Source organism: Coenobita brevimanus, chromosome 60 (genome assembly GCF_032717465.1).
Source record: "Coenobita brevimanus isolate Jiangsu-jjx chromosome 60, ASM3271746v2, whole genome shotgun sequence".
Lineage (NCBI taxonomy): Eukaryota > Metazoa > Arthropoda > Malacostraca > Decapoda > Coenobitidae > Coenobita > Coenobita brevimanus.
The window spans coordinates 32,285,719-32,308,384 of record NC_137013.1 but is presented as its reverse complement, the minus strand read 5'-3'; the positions used below and the strand labels follow the sequence as shown (position 1 = coordinate 32,308,384).

General features: G+C 39.5%; 1 protein-coding gene across 1 annotated transcript in view; it reads right to left on the bottom strand.

Annotated features, from left to right (window-relative positions):
* LOC145403353 (uncharacterized) overlaps positions 1–22,666 on the bottom strand; it is a 122,105-nt gene that overhangs the window by 13,855 nt on the left and 85,584 nt on the right. The window contains exons 3-10 of the mRNA XM_080275142.1: positions 22,515–22,643; positions 13,976–14,111; positions 10,158–10,709; positions 9,471–9,548; positions 6,874–7,016; positions 6,331–6,448; positions 5,782–5,953; positions 4,924–5,163 (exon numbers count right to left, since the gene is read on the bottom strand). Coding sequence (XP_080131268.1) covers positions 4,924–5,163; positions 5,782–5,953; positions 6,331–6,448; positions 6,874–7,016; positions 9,471–9,548; positions 10,158–10,709; positions 13,976–14,111; positions 22,515–22,643 — 1,568 coding nt within the window. The remainder of the gene's footprint in view (positions 1–4,923; positions 5,164–5,781; positions 5,954–6,330; positions 6,449–6,873; positions 7,017–9,470; positions 9,549–10,157; positions 10,710–13,975; positions 14,112–22,514; positions 22,644–22,666) is intronic.

The following is a 22,666-nucleotide window of genomic DNA, read 5'->3' as shown; positions in this document are numbered from 1 at the left end:
TTCCAGATATTTTATCCATCTATCTTTCAGAATTCTCTTGCACAATTTTGCGACCATGCTGGTTAGGGACACTGGTCTATAATTCAGGGGTTATTCCCTGTTTCCTTCCTTATAAATTGGTACCACATTTGCCCTCTTCCATTCTCGAGGCACTTTCCCCTCTCCCAGAGAACACATAATTAAACTGTGGATCTTATCCGCCAGTTGTTCTTTGCATTCCTTCAGTACCCAATTAGAGATTCCATCCAGTCCTGGGGCTTTCCTTACATCTTGAGTTCCCAGTAATTTATATACTTCCTGTACTTCCACTTTTATATCTTTTATCACTACATTTCTAGTCACTCCCTCTCCTTCCACAAACTCTTCATTAGTGAAAACTGCTTGGAAATATTTGTTCATTATTTCTGCTTGCATTGCCGCATCTTTATAGACCTCTCCTTCTACTTTCAGTTTGGTAATTCCTTCCTTTTGTTTCAGTTTACCATTGACAAATCTATAAAACAGTTTGGGTTCATCCTTACATTTGTCTATTATACCTTTTTCAAAATTCCTTTCTTCCTCTCTATGTATTCTTGTGTATTCATTTCTAGTTCTTTTATAATCTTCCTTTGTTCTGTTGTTACCTCTCTTTCTCCAACTGTTCCACACCATGTCTCTCTCTTTTTTTGCTATCATACACCTTCTATTAAACCACTCCTTTTTCCTGTTTTCTTTCCCCCTTACTCTTGGCACAAATTTTTCCACTCCTGAATTATAGAGGCCTAGAAAAATATCCCACTTCCTCTGTATCTCTCTTGTTTCTCTGAATTTTCTCCAATCTGCATTTTCAAAAAATTTTCTCAATCCTGTAAAGTTTGCTTTCCCAAAGTTGTATCTTCCCTGCCTATAAAGCTCGTCTCTTGGCTCCATGTTCCCTGTTATCATCTGGAACTCAATGACTACATGATCACTTTTTCTAATAGGACACAGATATTTCAAGGATTCTATTACATCGGGTTTTTTGGTAAACAGTAAGTCTAGTCTTGCTGGTGTGTCCTCACCTTGGAACCGTGTCTCTTCTTTGACCCCCTGCATAATCACATTGTTCATTGTTATATTTAATAATATAGTGCCCCACGAATCTTCACTGCTTCCTGAGTTCCAGTCCTCCCAGTTCACCTCTTTACAACTGAAGTCACCCATTAAAATTATATTGTTGCTTTTCTCAATATTTTTCTGCAGATAACTAGCCATGTCTGACAACATTTCCTGGTATTCATCATAACTCCATGCTCTTGTCTTAGGGGGAACATACACTACCAATATATCTCTCTAGCTATTCTCTACAGTTTCTAATTTCATAGTTATCACTTCGACCCTGCCTTCTCCCATTTCCACGGTATCTACATTTATGTTATTCTTCACAGCTATCATCACTCCTCCTCCCATTTTTTCTTTTCTGTCTCTTCTCCACAGTTTGTATTTACCATCTCCCTATGAACATCAATATCTTCTCTTAACTTGGTTTCTACAAAGCACATAACATCAGGTTCCTGTACCCTCAAAAAATCGTTGATTTCTAGTCTTGCCGATATTAAACCATCAACATTAGTATATGTTACCTTCACATTATTTTTGATGTTTTTTATACCTTCTTTTCTCCTTCTCTCTGTCGGTACCACTTTCTTAATTTCTGATTCATGACTCTCCAATAAAACAGTCTTCTCTTCCTCCGTTCTCTGTTCGTTTTTTACCTTTGCTTCTTTTACTAACTCCTTTATTTTAGCTCTTTCTTCCTCATTTGCATCTCTCCTTATCCAAACATTTTTTAACTCTTCCTTGTCTGATAATTTCCATGTTCTACTGTTAATTTCATTTACTGTTGCCTGGGTCTTAAACTTTACAGTACCTTCAATGGCCTTGCCCCTCCTTCCTCATACTTTCCCAACCTAAACCTCTTCAATCTCCTCCTGAGCTTTGTTGTTTTCCTCCATGACTACTGATATTATTTCTTTAACCTTATTCAGTTCTTCTCTTTCTCTTTCTAATCTTATTGTCATACATTTTTCTTTAACTCCTGAAAGTATTACACATTTTTTCTTATCTGCTACATCCATAATTAAAAACTCTCTATTTCTCAGTACCCTAACCACTTCCTTCCCTACCTTTTCCTTGCTTTGTTGTTCTACTGTATAATCTCTTTCAATTTTTCATTTCCTTCTTCCTGAATTTTCTTCCACCCTTATGTTGCTTTTTGATTTCTTTAATGTGCTTGTCTTGTATTCTTGATTTGGATTCATACTCATCTAGTTTGCTTTTCATCCTGTCCCTTTCTTCTTCCAACCTCTTATTCTCCCTCTTAAGATGTTTTATTTCATTAGAGGCAGATTCATTGCTTACTTTTAATTCCGTAACTTATCTTTCTTGTTCGTCACTGTGTGTACAAACTTTCTCCAGTTTATTCCGCAGAACTGTGATCTCGTTTTCCTGCTCTATGGCTCGTTCCTTTAACTCTCTAATTACTGTCCATATCATTTTTATCTCCTGGACATTCCTCTCTGCTGTTTTCTCTACTTCAGCTACTACTGTTTGGTTCAACTTAGTACTTCCATTTCCCACATCCTCTTCGGTGCAGCCCTCAAATCCTCTCTCGCCAGTCGTAAACAAAGCACAGTCCTTTTCTGCCATGATTCAACCATATGAAGACTTTCTATTTCCACTATGTCTTGTTCTTTTTATGATCGAAACCGCTGTTTTCCTTAACTACTGTCCGATGGAACTACCACTCATTTACATATCACAAATAGGCTGGTCTCCTTTTCGTCGCTGATTCAGCTATTACTGTATTTCTCCATGATCCAGGAAGAGCTCCGTCTCTGTCGGCGACCCGTGTGTGTGTGTGTGTGTGGGGGGGGGGGGGGGGGAATTTTTTTTGATAAATGGTGAGGGATGAAAGACAGTACTTTCAAATTCTGTGTATGGAAATGATGCTACAATGCTGGCTAGCAGTGAACACTGGCTCTGTGGATTGGTTCAGAGGTTGTGAACAGTGAAATCTGAAAGTATGGATAAGAGTAAAGTGGCAGTTGCAGAGAGGCCACTCAAGGTGTGCCATGCTCTTGCAGTGAGAGAGACTGGAAGTAGTAAAGTTTTCACTGCTGATATTATTGCTTAACCCTGGTACTGCAGCTGAGCAGACCTGTTGATCACATGTAAGCAACTGCTTCTGTGGGGATGTCCTACAGGTACAGAACAGTACATAAATAGTTTAGGAAACCAGCACCCACTTGTGGCAGACATCACCTCACAAGAGTTGGACCAGAAATTCCTTCCCCATGGCACAGTGCAGGGAAATACAGAATGTGGTTTGGCTTCTGCCTGGATACCACAGCTACTTAGCTCCACACAGAGTGCACAGTGCCACCATGTGTAGGCTCATTGTCAATGCCATTAGTTTTGGTACTTAGGTATAGTGACAGGAAAGGGAGAGAAATGTATGAAAGAACTGGAAAGTACTGGAGAGTAGCTTATGGAAGTAAGGTGGCTTAATGCTATGAAAGCCTTGATGCAGAATATAGGTTTGAGCACAGCAACTGCAATCCTCTCTTTTCTAACTGCACTTAAGTATATACTGAAACTACAGTACCAGCTCATTTACTACCTATATGCTTACATCATGGTGGTGTGCAGCACCCATCTAGCACTGCATTCTCCCCCCTTTCCTGTCCCACTCTCATATGAAAGAGTTAACCAGACCAGAGTAGAAGCCAATGCAGATTGTAAAATGCTGCAGGAAGATCTGGACAGGATTTACGACTGGAGCCGGATATGGGAAATAAATTCAGTGTAAACAAATGCAAAATATTGGAAATGGGTAAAAGTACTAAGAGGCCATCACCGAGTTACTCGATGGGAAAGGAATCAATTACATAAGTGAGAGAAGAGAAGGACCTGGGAATGTTGGTCCAGGATAACTTGCACTCGAAAAACATATTAACAAGACTGTCCGAGAGACACATAAGCTCCTGACAAATATGAGAGTGGCATTTCATTACAAGGACAAGGAGATAGTGAAAAAATTTATAGTGGCTATGATCTACCCCACGTTAGAATATGCGGCAGAAGTGTGGTCCCCACATAAAAAAAAAAAAGATATAAATGCAATTGGAAGAATACAAAGAGCAGCAACCAAGATGGTCCCTAGCCTGGCTGATCTATCGTACAAGGAGAGACTAGAAAAGCTGGGTTTGCCTCCTTTAAAAGAAAGAAGAGAGAGGTGACATGACTGCAGTGTTCAGGGCCATGATGAGAGTAAACAAAACTGACAAAAAAGATCTGTTTGTATGGGATGGGAGAGCAACAAGAGGACATGGAAAGAAATTGAAAATGACAAGTTGCTTGAAAGATATCAAGAAATACAGTTTTCCATATAGATGCATAGACCTGTGGAATACCCTGGAAAAAAAGATCATCCGGTCCAAAAACTTAAATGAGTTTAAAGCAAAGTTTGACTGGTTGTGACGCAGAGACAGGGCCCTATGAGCGTAGCTCATTTCCTGTATATCACAACAAGGTAAATACAGGTACACTCAGTCTTTCATATGCTAATGTTCAACTCTGGAACTGCCTTCCTCAACCTGTGTATATCTCTCTGTGTATTTTAAACACAGTGTGTCACAGCATCTCAAAATTAAAGGACCTCTATTTTGGTTTTCTTTTAATTTTTCTTGGAGGGGACAAGTTGTAATGGGCTAGTAGTCTTCAGATCCCCCATTTTGCATTTAAACACACACACACACACACACACACACACACACACATGCACGCACGCACGCACGCACACACACTCTCTCTCTCTCTCTCTCTCAAACATCCTTTCAGCGCCTGCCTGTAACTTACCTTCCTAACTATTAATCAAGTGTACTGATAATGTGAATGGCATACCTGAATCCTGTGATGGTTTCCTGGCACTGATGTCATAGCCTCGTGCTGGCAGCCCTGCATACTCTGCCAGCTGGAGAAGAGGTGGCAGGGCAGGAAGGGCTGGAGCAGCCAGGGCTCCTGAGATTGTTTTGATGTGTCCTGGATTTCCAAGGATACCCAGCGCTGCCACTGACTCCTGGTGCCTCAGCTGCTGTGGGTCATCATCGCGGTGCCGCAGTGATGAGAAGTCTAAGACACTCCCTGCAATATAATTTTAATTTTTTACTATATTATGGTAATGAACAATGTGTACAGTAGATAACTGACTGGCCTATTTCACTGTGCATGCTCTTCCATGTTTATTTTCTTGTTTCTGAGTCACACTTCACCCATTTCATTGGTGGATAAAATTATGGATTTTTCTTTTTCTCTGAGTAATGCACATACTGTTCAGAAGCTTAAGCTATACTGGTATAATGAAAAAGGTTCTCATTTGGAGATCTATTACATGCAGATCTAATGTACTGTATACTATTTCTAACCAAGCCATTTTCTAAATAATCAGCATATTCCACATTACATTCATCATAAACATTATCATCATTCTATACCAACTTCTACTCTACACAAACAAGAGAACAATCCAAACAAACACTTATATTTCTCCTAGGACATGAATGCAATGCAGAAGGAAATTCCAAATACTGTAAAGTCTCCTTTTCTGAATCAAAGAACATGCAACGTTGGACAACAGATGTGCTGGGTGAAGAGGTCTCTGCATGCCTACATAAGTAGTGCACATGGAAGATATGTCTCAAGTCCTCCTCACAACAGTCAATCCTATGCTACCCCTATCAAGGTGTATAAGATCAAACAGACCTGTGTTGGAGTGAAGTGTTGAGGCGCGACGATGGCAGCTGCCTCGTCGACGGTCTCTACTACTGCCTGGACACACACACGCTACCACCTCTTTCCTGATGCTACGGTTATACAGCCCATAAACAATGGGGTAAAACACACTGGCAGTGAACAACAGCAATGTTGCAGTCACCTGGAAGGACGAAGTTAATTAGTTCTAATGAAAACTAGTCTTACCGCTTATTCTGGCAAATATCAAGACTTTATCCAGCCAAAATCAAGTCTGAGAGTGTTACTATTGCTACCATTAAAATTCCCATGACTGAGACAACTATTATACTTTATTCCAGCTAAAGTTGGAAGATTCTGCTTACAGAAGAGGGAGTTTTACCAGCCTGATAGTATTACCAGATAAAATGAAGTACAGTACATATTACCACATGACTTAATGGGAGGTTTCAGTGAAACTGAAAAGCTATGAGAATAAAGACTCAGCAGTACACTATAACACTAAATCAAGCAGAAAAAATATATCATAAAATTTAAGTAGCTGTGGAAGCAGGGACATACTGATGCCCAGGCAGGGATGAGATTGGCTCTGTGTGGGCCAAGAGCCGCCTCAGCCACGGCCAAAGCAGTGTACGGTGCCCACGTCACCACATGTGTACCAACCACCACACATACAGTCCTGAAGATAGGCAACAACATTAATTATCTATAATGTGAATAGTAAATGCAATTCCAGCAAAGAGGTTATTTCTAAAAAAAATTCTGGATTTTAAAAATGAAGTTCTATGACTGAGCTTTTTTCCAGTATAAATTTACTTGCCTCTGAACTGGTGCCATTATACAGAACTGTATAACAGAACAATAATTAGAGACAAAAAACAGTGTTTGGTATTACTCAGTAAGAATCTATAGTACTGGTATTAGCATCAAAGTACAGCAACACTTGCAACTAAGGATCTTTTTGCCATATACGAGAAGCTAGGCAACAGAGAACCTTGTACTCTTTATATTATAATTTACCCATACATATAAAGAACAGACAGACATACAGGCACTCCTATATTCCACAAGCTAACATCTGACTTGCCAGTGAGTATTACACACCTGAATCCCTTTGCTGGTGAGGCTTCCCAGCTCCAAGATGGCTTACGAGCTGCCAGACTGAATTTCTTCCTGATGGTGGCTGGACGCACTGACAAACTGCTCTGGGCTCGGCGTAAACATGGTCGTACACACTGAGTCTGTTGCTGGTGGGTGTGACAGAGATTCCGTAAAAGTTACTAACTTCGTGAGCATAAGGGTAATACTAAATAAAATCCTTGTGTCATTAACTCATTACTGAGGTAACAAGTGGTAGGTTCATTCATCACAGATATTGTTTACTGTAGAAGAATATGTACTAAATATTCTATAGTAATTCTAAAGTAAAACTATTTCAAAGTGGATCTGTGGGGGCTGAGGAAGTCTATATTCTATGGTACTATATCAACTAAACTTCACTTACACAAAGTATACCACTGTGAGTATGCAATGAGCACATACAAATCTATGTGACACAATTATTTCATATGTCACTACTATACTGTACATGATATTTTAGTCTAATATAGCATGAAAGACAGTAATGTACTATTCTGTACAGGCACTCTTCAACTAATTAAAATATATACAGTACAGACAAAACACGAAGGTGCAGTACTTGCTAATGGATAATATTATATACAGTAAAAGTTCTCCAAGTCGACCACCAATACTCTGAATATCCCAATACAGTACTCCAAACTTTTCAAGGCTTCCCCCCCCCCCCTGGGCATTATCTAAGGAGTTATCTGGTTTGGACTTGCCCTTGGACTTGGATATACCTGCCTGCAACTATTCATCTACACTTCTATGCATTTACAGTGAATGTATAAAACAATAACCCATTCATTTTAAGTGTTTATTTAGTGATCATGTACATATATCTAATGTTTTCAAAGGTCCCTCCCAGTAGCCTGAAAAAATCACAAGTTCAAAAGCCCCTCGGTCCCCTGCAATTCGGATTACAGGACTTCTACTGTAGTGAGATCAAACAGGGAAGTTACATTACTGTATAAGCATGATAATGCTGTACTGTACACTCCTTTCTTAATGAAAAACAACAAAAGAAAACATGAACATTTTAAACTGAGAAAAGAAATTAATATGATGGCAACTTGGGGGGGGGAGGGAGTAACAACTTTTATGAAAAGTGCCTGTACAGTGTTGTATAAATCATAAGCAAGCATTCAGATTAAAAAAAAAAAAAAAAAAAACAATAATCAAGCTATACAAATAATACATATGCAGGCATATAAAATTTGTGCTGTTAATTTCAGCCAAGATGCACACAAAAGAAATTACATAAGCCTGTTTTTTAAAATTAAAATAGACACCAACCATGTGTGCTAGCATGATTCATCAATAACGAAAAGAGCAACCAGCAAGAATATTTACTGACTTTAAGGTATTACTATAATTATTTTTTAGAAAACAATATCTGAGATCAGGGGATCTTCTTAGCTGACTTGTGACCCATCATGCATATCAATTCAACTTAACAACTACAAAATGAAACCATACATTTCATTTCATCATCCAGTCCTACATTGCCCCATGAGAAGCGTAGGAGCCCGGGGCTAGGCAAGTTGGTCCTGACATTTAAGATGAGAGTGACCAACCTCACTCATTCCTGAGTGGCATCGCGTGAGCAATAAATCCCAACCAGCCCTTGGATATAAACCTTCACCGGCTCAATCCGATTGGAGCCGTAATTATTCACTAAACCACCAGGCGCCAAAATTTGGTTACATGGTTACCACCCAGCATAGTAAATGGTTTCCTGGTGTACAGGAAACCATTTGGCTTGTCACTCAATGCAGTCACCCACAGGCAGAAGGAAGAGGAAAGAATGAAGGAAAGAAAGACAAAAGAGGGAGTGTAAAGGCACCCATAGGCAGAAGGATGAGGAACGAATGAAGGAAAGAAAGACAGAAGAGGATGGAAGGAAAGAAGGATGGACGAGTGGAAAGGGCAGACACCCGAGAGCAGCACTACATCGAATGAGTGGATGGTGATACAGAATGAAACATCCCTGACAAACTAAATTACACACTTAACCTTATTCCTGGAAATTCCAAAGCCAGATGTTTGCAAGCCTGCATTATCAAGTTAGTGTATGTCAAGGAGAAAATGAATGCTCTCTACAACACCATGCTAAACAATATACTGTATATGAAGCCAGAAGAAAGATTCTGCAAGGAAAGCACATTAACCCTATTTACTTCTTAGAACAGCAACAAACCATTGCACTACAGTACTAATACAGTGTACTACACTATACACATTAGACAGGAAATCATTATCAGCTCAATTCTATGCATGAAGAAGCAAGTGAAATGCAGTACAGCCTGTGATAAATCAGATGCAACACCAGAGTAAACCTAATCCAAGGTGAATTGACCAGACACAGCTCCTACTCACACCCACTAAAATAAAGCATCCACATACTAAACATACTTAAATCTTTACTCCATTTTCCATAGCATCATATGATAGGAATACATGACTACCTGCTCAACCTTCCTCATCATGCAGGAGGAGAAAAAGGGCACAGTATGAAAAAACTTAATGAAATACAGTCCAAGTAACAACCTGCTGTTCTGTACAATATGGTAACTTACTTGACTGAAAGACAGCGAACGTCCACAGTCCGCCAGTTTTTTCTTGGGGACATGATTAACCCGGGTCACTTCGCTGATCTGTAATGCAACCATCTGCTACTCACACACGGTACCACACACCCACAATGACAATCCAGTACTAACATTAACACAACAAACAACACAGTACCCAAGGCTGAGCTGCACAAACTTACTCTGCACTGAACTTACATTTAATTAATGACACAAGAAAATTTACTGGAGATGATTTTTAATACACTACTGCATTTGAATTACAGCATCATAACATCAAAACTCAATCCCCGGTACAGCTAATGAAATTTTGCAAACTTGTAATTATGCTAAAGTAATTAAAGTACCTACACTGCTATAAAAAGTAACTAACCCTTTCAATCTATTGACAAAATTATATTTTATGTTTCCTTCTTCTCTCTCCAGACAATTCTAGCTAAATTATGAGAGAATTTTCAAACATGAGAAATATGATACAGCTATCAATAACCCCTATATTGAAGAAGTCTCCCACTGGATGAATAAAATTGCCTGGAATAGCATGGATGAAATGTTACAAATTCTGCCACTGAAGTGAAGTTATTACATGAATTGCAGTACTGTGAATAAAAAGTCAGTAGTCCAGTGCAGAGCAAGTTTTCTCAGCTATGCCCAAAAATCCATCTAAGATCTCACCTTGTTCATGCCAGTCATGCTGCGGCTGTAACTCTCCAGTGCGTTGGGGGCAGTAGGGGGACATGAACCACTTCCCCCCCATTTACTGTTTCCAATAATGCCTCCTGCTCCATTTCCAAATGAGCCACGCAATCCATTCTTAGAGTCGCTTCTCAGGAGGTTACGAAGGCTACATTTGGGCTCAAGGTTTTGTCCACCATCATGCCCATTTCCCATACCATTCACCACTCCATTTCCCATCTGACTGTATCTGCTGCCAGATGAGAATGGTGCCCCATTGGCCAGTACTGGAAATAATGGAGGGTTCTCTGACTGTGTGGGTGTGAGGTCTGCTGTTGTCCTAGCAATGTCTGAACTGGTCTGCATGAGATCTGAGTTAACCTGTATTAGGTCTCTAGGTGTGTGCATGATGCCTGTGTTGTTTGGCAGGAGGTCTGAGAGGGCAGGGCCCTCCAGACACATGGACGAGGAGGGGTCAGGGGTGACAGGGGGGGATGTGGAGGCCCCCAGGACTTTGCCCACATGGATGCGTCGACACTTGTTACGAGCAACCTGTGTGACAAGGTGAAGATTATTATGAGACTTGCTTTTGTGTGACAAGGTGAAATGTATTATTAGACTTGTTCCTCTGTGACATGGTGGATATTATTATGAGAACTGCTCCAGTGTGCCTATGAGAAGTGGTTAGAGAGCAAATTACTGTAATTAAGTGAAATTTAGAAAGAGGATCAGTACCTAGAAGACATGTATGGGAAAAGAAACAGACAATGAAAAGTTGTGATAAGTATTAGGATACTGCATTATGTATAACATGAATGCCTAATGCTGTTCTGTACAGTACTGTATAAAATATTCATTCATTCATTCATTGCCAGACGCCATGTATCCCACACGGGGTGGCCAAGGGCTTAGAGTTAATTGTTTTACAGGGAGGGGCACTAATCCTCCACCAACCCCACTTGACGCGTAGGGATGCCAACAGCATCTGGTGTTCCCAGGCGGTCACCCATCCAAGTACTAACCAGTTACTAAACACACAGACTACTGTAAATTAAAGGTATATGAAGGTGCTTTATCAGACATAACAAAAGCTTAAACTTCAATTTATAAGCATAGATCTGTTTATACTCACCTTACGCTAATACTGAATTTAAATTCAATGAATGACTGAAAGTACACTTCACAATGATAAAGGAACACAGTATATGATACAGAAAGGGGCAGTGGTTACTAACAGACTTGGAGATAAAAGGAAGGCTCAATAAGCATGCAAAGGGAAAAAGATGTAATAATAAGTGATCCCCAGTTATTTAAGGGTTGCAGTACATCAGTGCTGGAGAACTTAAAAAAAAAAAAAGGGGGGGGGGCTACCAGCAGCCACTTCACCAAGATGACCTCAGTTTTGTTTTTCTTGCTTTACCTCCAGACAAATTCATTCAACTCAAGAATGATTTCTCACGCTGAAGGGGTTGAAGGTTATACTGTATTACCCCTACAATGCCAGATGTCTCTCCAAAGCTGAATAAAGTTGTCTGGAAGTAACAGGAATAAAATGAAAAGTACATAATATGACTGAAGGGGTTAAAAAGGGACGGAGGTTCTGCACTGGGACAGAGGGTGTGAGAAACGTGTACTATGAGGAACGTACTTGCATATTTGAGCATGACAAATTGCTCAAAACTTATGTCCAATATTACGTATTATGGCTGCAAGACGACTACATGTCAGTGCCCACATTAATATACAGCATGTGTAAAGTCACAAGTAAGGGAAATGAATAACAAAGTGGTTATGGAAGGTGCCGGCTGCATAAAGAGGACAGGAAAACAAATATACTGGCAGGAGCGTAACTAGAGATTTGGGGGCCCGGGGGGCTAGGTTCTTTGCGAGGCCCCCCTCCAACATCTAAATATAGGGGGGCCCCCAAAAGCTAGGGCCTGCCATAGATATACTGTAAGAGACCTGTGGGCAGGCTTTATAATGTAACAGTTTAACATTCGTAATCCTTGCCATAACTGGTTTTTAATTACCAAAGTACATTTTCTGGTGTTTTACAGTGTTATTAATGAAACTGGTAATTATTTTTGATGCTGATGTTACGATGTAACAACCCACCTAACATCCTACCCAGCCTAACCTAATCTAAGGTAAACCTAACTCATCAGCACCAAAAACAATTATCACATTTATTAAAGCATTCATAATATAGTATTGTAAAACACATCAGGAAAATGTATTTTGGTCATTAAAAACCAGTTACGGCAACTTCTATATATTGTCCCGTAATCCTCTCAACCCTATAAAATTACAAAAATGAAAAATAATATATAATCATATACACTATTACAATAGAAAGTATTTCCAATAATTTATGCTCACAATTAGTCGTAAACAATATTGTTGTTCGTTATAAAAGCCAATTTTCAAGAGCCAGTGGCGTTGCACCCACCAGATTCAATGTCAGTTGACGACTGAGACCATGAGACGTGTCTCAAATGTATCGGAAGGTTTAGGCCTACAGCTTGGTTACAAGTTGCCAGATATCTCATTCTCAAAACTTATCTAATATCTCAGCCAAGACTGTCGGGATGATAAATATATATATTTTTAAATAATAATAAAAAAGCTTAAAAAATTTTAAGGCTTTTTTGGGGCCCCCCTCAATTGGGGGGCCCGGGAGACAGTTTCAAACAGCCCCCCCCCCTCAGGTATGCCACTGTATACTGGTGGTGATTTATGAAAGAAAAGCATGTTTAATGATCAGAGGGAAGATGGGAATGTGCCTACTGGGAAGATAGTATGGTCTTACAGAGCCTGGATGTACAGCAGATATTGTCTGGGGGGGTGGGGGGAATGTGAGTGAATGTAAAGGTGGTATGAGGCATGGTAAGTAAAAAAGGTGAATGATTGTGGCACAAGTGTGTACAAAAGTGATGCATACTGGGAAAAAATTAGACTGGTAATGAAGGACAGCTGCACAATTATGTGATGTAAAATGAAATATTTTAGTACATAAGGAAGTGTGAGCTAGAGTAGTGAAATAAGTACACTACAATGTTACTTTTTGTGTGTTATTTTTTGTTGTTAATTTTACACTAATTACAGAAAAAGTACCAATGAACATAACACTGTTGCCTTTTAAGCTTATCAGCCAGTTGTCTAAGTGAGTGTACAAATTGTAAGGAAAATTTTGCAATTATCTCTGACATAAGACAAGGACCAACTATCATGTAATAATCAAGATGTATGAGATGCAGTAATAAAGAAGTAAGTCATATGACATGAAAGTGTAATAAAAATGAAAACAGTACAGTAGTGGGGAGACCATCCATCCAAGAATCCATCATTCAATCCTACATTGCCCCATGAGGAGCATAGGAGCCCAGGGCTAGGCAAGTTGGTCCTGACATTTAAGATAAGAGTGACCAGCCTCATTCATCCCTGAGTGGCATTATGTAAGCAATAAACCCCAACCACCCCTTGGATATAAACCTTCACCGGCTCAATCCGATTGGAGTGCTGTAATTACCCACTAAAAACCACCAGGCACCAAAATTTGGTTATATGGTTACCACCCAGCACAGTACTTTAAATGATTTTCTGATGTACAGGAAACCATTTGGCTTGTCACTCAATGTAGAGTTGCCCACAGGCACAAGTAAGAGGAAAGAATGAAGAAAAGAAACACACAAGAGGAAGTGTAACATCACCCGTAGGCAGAAGGACAAGGAAAGAATGAAGGAAAGAAAGACAGAAGAGGATGGAAGGAAAGAAGGATGGAGGAGAGGAAAGGGCAGATTATTCCCCCCAGTACTCACCTGTAAAATGAAGTAGTACGAGACAAGCATGATGATGACAGGGACGAGAAAGACAGAGAGTGCCCAGACAGCAGTGTATGAGGGGGAGGAGCCCCATGCCACTCCACACCGACCCTCCGGGCCACGATGCTCATACCTAGATGGGGGGGAAAAAAAATTGCAGTGCCTGTAGTATAGTGCTTACATTTTAAAACGGTGGATATTTTTATAATTTTGCAGCTTATTTCCCACATCTATATGGCAGAATAAGATAGTACAAACAATATCACATCTCTGCACTCCTACCATAATGCTTTTTCAAGATTAGCATCATATTCTAGTAATCGTACAGTTCAGTATTTAATTCTTCAGTACAGTGAAACATTTTCTGGTTACTGGTAATTCTAACCGTACCAATTCAGCTCTGAAGAGATTTTACAAGCTGGAAGTTAGATGTAACTCTCAACAACCATTTAAATACAAAAGACCTTTTGTGAGTTGTATAAATGTGCCAGTATGTAGCAAAAATGAACTACAAAATATATTAGGGGATTTGCCATTTTGCAGTTCATCCTGAAGAAAAAGTTTTCTGTTATTTTGCAGTTTATTTCAATGGCAAGACAATATTACAGCTCGCTATCCTCTCCAGAATACTTTTTAACAACTAGAACTATCATCTAATGTTAATCCTGTTAAAGCTCATTGTGCCAGGGATATGGCAATTTTAGGCCAAATTAAAGCAGTCAGTGTACAATAGTAATATGTTGTTAAGTAACCTTACATCATGAGTCAGAGTGACGGTCAGGTGCTGGGTGAAGGTCATGTGCACTGTGCATCAATCTGGACTGCTCATGAGCAGCTGAGGTTATCGATTCATGTAATGCCAATGATGTCATAGGGATCAGGGCAGTCTTTCCTAATCTACATAAACTTGCACTATGCATCATTCTGACAGGTGCACACACACACACACACACACACACACGAAGGAAGAAAAAATGGTTTAACAACAGATGTAGAATGGCACAAGAGGAAAGAAAAAGAGCATGGAATAAAGTGAGAAAAAGGTATAGTGAAAGGGCTTGGGAGGAGTACAAGCAGGTAAGAAATGACTATGTAAGGGTGTGGAGAGAAGAAGAAAGGAAATATGAAAAAGATATTGTAACTAAATGTAAAAAAGAACCAAAACTATTTTATAGGTTTGTAAATGGTAAAATGAAAGTTAAGGACAGTACAATACGATTGAGGGATGGAGATGAAACTTATGAAAGAGAAGAAGAATTGTGTGAAATAATGAACAACAAGCTGCAGTCAGTTTATGTGTTGGAGAAGGAATTTAGGGAACCTGAAATGGAACCCAGGATAACGGGAATGGCAGAAATTACAGTCGACGTGAATGAGGTGCTGCAGCTGATGAGGGATTTGGACGTGAGAAAAGCAATGGGACCAGATGTTGTGTCTGGATGGATCCTGAAGGAATGTGCAGACCAGTTAGTATGGCCTATTTATATCATCATCAAGACTTCACTGGAAAATGGACAGTTACTTAAAGATTGGAAAAGAGCAAGTATTGTGCCAATTTTCAAGGAAGGAGATGGGAAAGATCCACTCAGTTACAGACCTTTATCACTTAATAGTATTGTTTGTAAAATCTGTGAGAAAATTATTAGAAAAAAATGGATAAAGCATTTCGACTTTTAGGGAAGGAAGATCATGTGTTACTAACATTAGGTTTCTACAGTAGGGTAATAGATGTCATACAAGAGAAGGAAGGATGGGCAGATTGTCTATATCTCGATCTCAAGAAAGCATTTGACAGGGTGCCCAGTAGGAGACTGCTGTGGAAGTTGAAGACCTTTGGATGGGTGCATGGGAAACTATTAGAGTGGATGGGAGATTATTTGATAGGAAGGCAGATGAGAACAGTCATAAGAGACAAGGTGTCACAATGGAGAAACGTGACTAATGGAGTACCCCAGGGCTCTGTCTTAGCTCCAATAATGTTTCTGATATATGTAAATGATGTGGTAGGTGGTGGCGACCATCATCCACTCACTTGATGTAGTGCTGTCTACTTCTTCCTTAGCCTTCATCATTCTTTTTCTGTGCCTGCCCTCCTCTCTTCCTATTTCTCCCATCTTTCCTGTCACTTCTTATTGCTTTTCTTTCCTTTACAGGTGGCTTTACATTGAGTGACAAGCCAAATGGTTTCCTGTAAGCCAAGAAACCGTTTACAACGCTGGGTGGTAACCATATAACCAAACCATACGTGCTTATTACGTGTCAACAAGTGGGTTGGTGGAGGGTTAGTGCCTCTCCCCGTAAAACAAATAACTCAAAGTCAAATGGCCACCCCTTATGGGATTATGGCATCTGGCAATAGATAGATAGATAAATTTGCCAGGGGGTTTGAATAGTTACATGAGTATGTTAACAGATGATGCTAAAATCATGAAACATATTAAAGGTACTGACAGTTGTAAAAAACTGCAAGAGGACTTGGACAAACTCCACAGCTGGAGCCAGACTTGGAAAATGGATTTTAATGCCAAGAAGTGTCATGTGTTAGAGATGGGAATGAGTGAAAAGGACCGCACTGGACATATAAAATGGGCAATGAGATATTTAGTATAAGAAAAGATGAGAAAGATTTGGGAGTGATTATTCAGGATGACCTGTCACCAGAAAAGAATATAAACAAAATCATTGGAGGCACTTATGGATTACTGACCAGCATGAGAGTGGCTTTTAATTATATGGACGAGGAAATGCTGAGGGAGTTCATAGTGACCATGATAAGACCAAGACTGGAGTATACGGCTGTGGTATGGTCACCTCACTTGAAGAAGCATATTGATAAATTAGAGAGAGTTCAACGGATGGCAACGAGGATGATACCAAGCTTAAGGGAACTCACCTATGAGGAGAGATTGGAAACACTAAAGTTACCAACACTGCGCGAGAGAACGGAAAGAGATGACTTGATCACGATATTTTGAAATGTAAGAGAATTGGAAAGGGTGGATAGAGAGGATCTTTGTGTGCTGGATGATGGAAGAACAAGAGGCCATGACTTGATGCTGAGGAAAAATAGATGTCTTAATGATCTTAAAAGGTTCAGTTTCCCAAATAGGAGCATGAGTATTTGGAACGACTTAGATGAAGAGATGGTGCAGGCAAAAAACATTCATGTGTTTAAAAGTAGGCTAGATAAATGCAGATATGGAGACAGGACAACACAAGCTTAGCTCAATTCCTGTATACCACAAATAGGTAAATACATACACACACACACAGGCTCTCCCCCCCCTGAACTGTGGACACATATTAGTAATTGTGCCAGTCCTGGTTTTTAATACTTTATACACACAAAATGGTTGTTTTGTAAATGCCTAGCTTATAGATTTTCAGTGTTTTTGTGATCAACTGCAAAACACATATTTGGGATCAAATTCTCATCGGCTTAGGAGGCTTACCTGTTTATTTCTGCATGATATGGTAAATATTTTCTTTTATTATTTATGCAGGCTTGATCAATATCACTAGGATATAAATAACATGACCAGACAAGAACGTGGTAGACTAGTGCAGAGTTTTGATGATGTCTGTGAGCGTCGTGCCTTAAGAGTATGTGTATAAATCAGAAAAGTGATGGTTATCGAGAGAAAAAGTGACTCCCAGTGTGATGTTAAAGTGAATGGAGAGACTCTGGAATTCGCGAGACCAGGGTTGGAAAAAAAAAACAGATATCTTTTTTTAAATTAAAAAAATCAAATTTTTTATTTAAATTTGATTTTTTTTTTTTAAATTTATATCATTTTTTAAAAATCTATGATTCTTTTTTTCCAATCCTGTTTGTGCCTTTGGGAATTCTGTCAAAAGAGCACCATACTGGGTCTTTTATCCTGCCACTTGCTGCAGTAAGGCAAAATTATATACCGGTATCACTGTTCAAATAAACTGACTTACAAAACTGAAAATGTGAATGCGAAGTGGAAGTAAGGCACTGCACCACAGGCTAGCACTTCTTGGTATGGGGGAGCTTACTCGCTTAGGGTTGGAAAAAAAAATATTATATATATATATATATATATATATATATATACAGTATATATATATACAGTATATATATATATATATATATATATATATATATATATATATATATATATATATATATACAGTATATATAGCAGCTGTGGCTCAGTGGGTTAGAGTGCTCCACTCTGACCGAAGGGTCGGAGGATTGAATCCACCCAAGGGTCATTGGTAGACATCAAGAAGGGCATCCGGTCATAAAATGCTACACGCTCCAGTCCAAAGTCCTCTACCAAGGGGCAATGCCTTAGCCCTTCAGGGATACCAGGTGTAAAACCAAATTATTTATTTATATATATATATATATATATATATATAAATCTGTAGTATTTTATTTAAATCAGATTTTTAAATTTGAACTGATTGTTTTACTGTACTTAATTGGATTTTTTAAAATTAAATACTTTTTTTTTTCACTTTTATGAAGACTTTTTGCACTATGCCTTTATAAAGGTTAAAAGTTTTGTATTTTGTCAAATTAGGATCATAATCCTTACACTGAATCATGTTACTGTATTCAAAGAAAAGTTTAGTTAATATGTTAACAATGAGTATAATCACATTTCCGTTATTATCAATGCGCTTTCTCTCCTCTGTTTTTTAATATATGCCTAGTAACAAAAGGCAATCACTGGTGCCTGACTTGATCAAGATCAATACAGGAAGAGTACAGGCCAAGCAGACTTGATGCATCTGTACAAGACACATGCATCACATTCTCTGTCTTCTTCATTACCTCCGCCAAGGAGGTTATGTCTTCACCCGTCCCTTTGTTTCTTTGTTGGTTGGTTGGTTTGTGAGCAAGATTACACAAACACTACTGGGCAGATTTCCACAAAACTTGGTAGAAGACTGGGCCTTGGCCCAGAATACACTCCATTAAATTTTGGTGCGGATCCAGATAAAGGTGCAGATCCAGGATTTTTTTTTTACTTTCTTTAACATTGCGAGATTGAGCGCTGGCGGAGGTATGCTCTCTACTGAGTGCCATTCTAGTTTTTATTGTATTTGTATAAAAAAAAAAAATCCATTTTGATTTAAATCATGATATTTTCACTCTGATTTAAGTCATAACAACCCTGGATGAGACAGTTCTAATACCTGGGTACAGTTAGAAAAGAGAGGAAAATGTGCAAAAGAGGTGGAAAATTGAGTGACACAAGGAAGGAAAGAAGCTGGTGTTATGAAGGCCTCGATAAGAGACAGAGGCTTGAGAGTTGCAGCTGTGCGAGACTTACAAGAGGGAATGTTAGTGCCAACTTTAACATATGGATGTGAGACTATGGTGTGGCATGAAAATGAAAAGTCAAGAGTGATAGCAGTGAAGATGGGACTGCTGAGGAATGTATGTGGAGTACAGAGTGGATAGGATACAAAATAATGTGATTCTTGAAAGATGCGGAGTAAGGAAGTTTGTGGACACCAGAATCGAAGACAGAGTACAGTACTTAGGTGGTATGGTTATATGGAGAGAATGGATAACAACAGAGTGGTGAAAAAGGTATACCTGAGTGAATCTGAAGAAGGGAGGAGGCAAGGTAGCCCAAGGTGAAGCTGGAGGGATATGGTGAATGAGTGTGTGAGGAAGAGAGGTATGGATGTCAGTGAGGGTAGGGGACTGACAAGAGATTGAGCTGGCTGGAGGAATTTTGTGAGAAGAAGCACATGAACAGCAATTCGGCACCCCTTTCAATGTGACAACGTGTGGATTGACTCTATCGGATATGTTTATGTGAAGCTACAAAATGTGGTGAAAGTTTTTGGCGTATCAGATAAAGCCAGGATTACAGGGGCTTCAATGATGAGTGAATGGAAGCATGGCCCATTGAACTGGGTAAACTTGGGCAGTCTGGACGTTGCTACTCCTCACCCTGTCTTAGGGTGGGAACAGAGGTCCGGATGATGATGATGACATGATAATGAAAATTCAGGTACAACCAAAACTCTGTTTAATAGTTCTTCTAATTCTCTACTTTCCCAGTCTCATTTCTGGATCCTTCACACTCTACCTGTAGCCTACAGATGTTACTGGGTGAGAGAGTTAGGATGATGATAAGATGCAAAATATTCTCCTAAAGAGGAGGTACTAAGAAACCTTTTAGGTCAATAAGATCATAATAGGTATAATGAACCACCCTCATGACATGACAGAAGCCTGGAAATACCAATTCCCTATGATGCTGGCAATGAAAATATATCTTTTCCAAGATCAAGATAGGAAGATTCTGAACTGTCCCCTCCTGTGTCTTTCCAGCTAAAGCATATCTAACTTGCAACAAGGGACTGATTGTAAGTCTGCTTGTGAATTTACATGCAAATGTGTCGGAAGAGTTGGTAAGCTTGACCTACGATGCAAGGAGACGTGAGGTGGGGGAAGTAGTAGTATGGGGGTCCATCAAATGGAGTTACATGAATGCTGGTGAGCGATGCCTGAATCATTGAATGTTACCTGTATACAAATGAATGCTAACCTATATATCCCTGAATGTCACTTCAGTGGTGATCAATGTTGATGACTGTTACCAGGATACCAATGAACAACAAAATACCAATGAATGTTAGCCTGAAAGCTGATGAATGTTGCCCAAATGCTGATGCTCCTTGAATACTGATGACACTAATGAAATACAGATTAATGCTCCTTGAATAAGGGCAAATGTTACCTAATTAAGTGTTATGTGGATATCAACTAATGTTACCTGACTTCCTAAGAGTGGGGGCTGAACAGGGAGGGCAGCTTGTACTCAACAGCAAACCAGCATTAGGACAATATCAATGAATGCTACCTAAATGTCTAAAAGTTTTTTTTTCTTTTTATGTGAGGAAGAAGGAACCAAAGGCAACGAGCTCGCAATAACTGTTCCCTCCAAGAGAAAAACAAAATACAAAAGAGAGCCAAATTCAAGATCCGATCATTTTGAGATGACTGGACACACTGCGTCTGAAAGACTGGAGATCATAGGAAGCAGGAAATACAGCCAGAGGGAGACAGTTCCAGAGTTGACCTGTTGCATAAATGAAGGACTGAGAGTAACGGTTAACTCTTGCCTTAGAGAGTTAGACAGAAAAGGGATGAGAGTTTGCTGCTAGACGGGTGCTACGCGCCCGTTGTAGAGATGGAGGAATGCAAGCATACAGTTCAGAGGTGCAATGACCATTGAAGTAGCAACAGAAAAAAGATAAAGATGCAGCAGTTCGGTGAAGAGACAGAGGTTGAAGGGAGACGAGGAGAGTTAATGAGACGAAAAGTCTTTGACTCCACCTATTGAGAAAAGCTGTATGTGGGGATCCTCCCTACACATGAGAGTTGTACTCCACACAGGGGCAGATTACCTAACTGCTAACAAATGCTACCTAAATGCTAAAGTGTTGCCAAGATGCTGACAAATGCTACCTGAATGTTTAAGTGTTATGCAAATGCCAATGAAAGCAACCCAAATGTTTAAAGTGTTACCAAAATGATGAGAAATACTACCTATATGTTTGTGTTACTTACATGCTGATGAATGCTTCCTAAATGTTCAACATTGTTACATAAATGATAAATGCTACCTACATGTTGATAAATGTTACCTGGCCATTTATCAACAGTCTGGGCAGCCATTACCCACCACCCAGCCACCATCACTAGACAAATGTTGCCTGTAGTGTATGATGATAAATGTTAAGCATCCTACCTGAACATTGCTTAATGCTACCTGAATGTTTATTATCACCTAAGAATTCCTGAGTAGTACCTGAATATTATGTGTTGCCTATATGATGATGTATGTTCCCTAAATCTCTAAAAAAAAGTTTATTTATCTTACCTAAGTGTTAAAATGTTAATAAGTGAGTGGTACTTGAGAGTTAATCTAATATACTATAGCAGTAGCCATGTGTCTGTGTGTATTTTAGGCAGCCGAAACTACACTTTCGAATCGCACCAAAATTGGCACAAAAATCGCAAAAATTTGCTGATGGGAAAAAACTTGGTCCCATCATGATTGAAAAACTTTTACTATATTTAATAAGTGATCAAATTTTGACCAAAAAACGCCGCTGCCGGCACCCGGTCGGTTGCCGTAGCCGAATGGTTAATATCTTGGACTTGCGTACAGACAACTTGGGTTCCATTCCCGAAGAAAGGTGAGGGCACCTTTCTTCTGTACGGAAGCGTCCTGGTAGACCAAAATTGGCATGAAATAAAATTTGCTGATGTCGAAAAACTTGGTCCCATCTCGAATGATGATTTTTTATTAGAGTTAAAAGTGATCAAAGTCTGGTTCAGAAAAGAGTTCATTCGGTACCAGGGCTTTTAGAAATCGAGTCTACTTGAGCCATGTGAGAAGCATGAGGAAACGACGAGTGCGAAGCACGAGAAAGCAAGCGCGCAGCGCGAAAGCCCTCCACAAGAGCACGAGCACTTATATTACTGTTCCTAAATGTTAATAAATGCTACCTGGATACTAATAAGCATTACCTTGCCCATCCCAGCAGCGGTGGTAGTGCAGTAAGGGCAGCCTGGACCCAGCACCACGCCAACATAACCAAACACCTGTTCCCCGTCACCATCAGACCATACACCATTGGTCGCACGATGGCCAGGTACCTGTAAAAATCACCATATGAGTA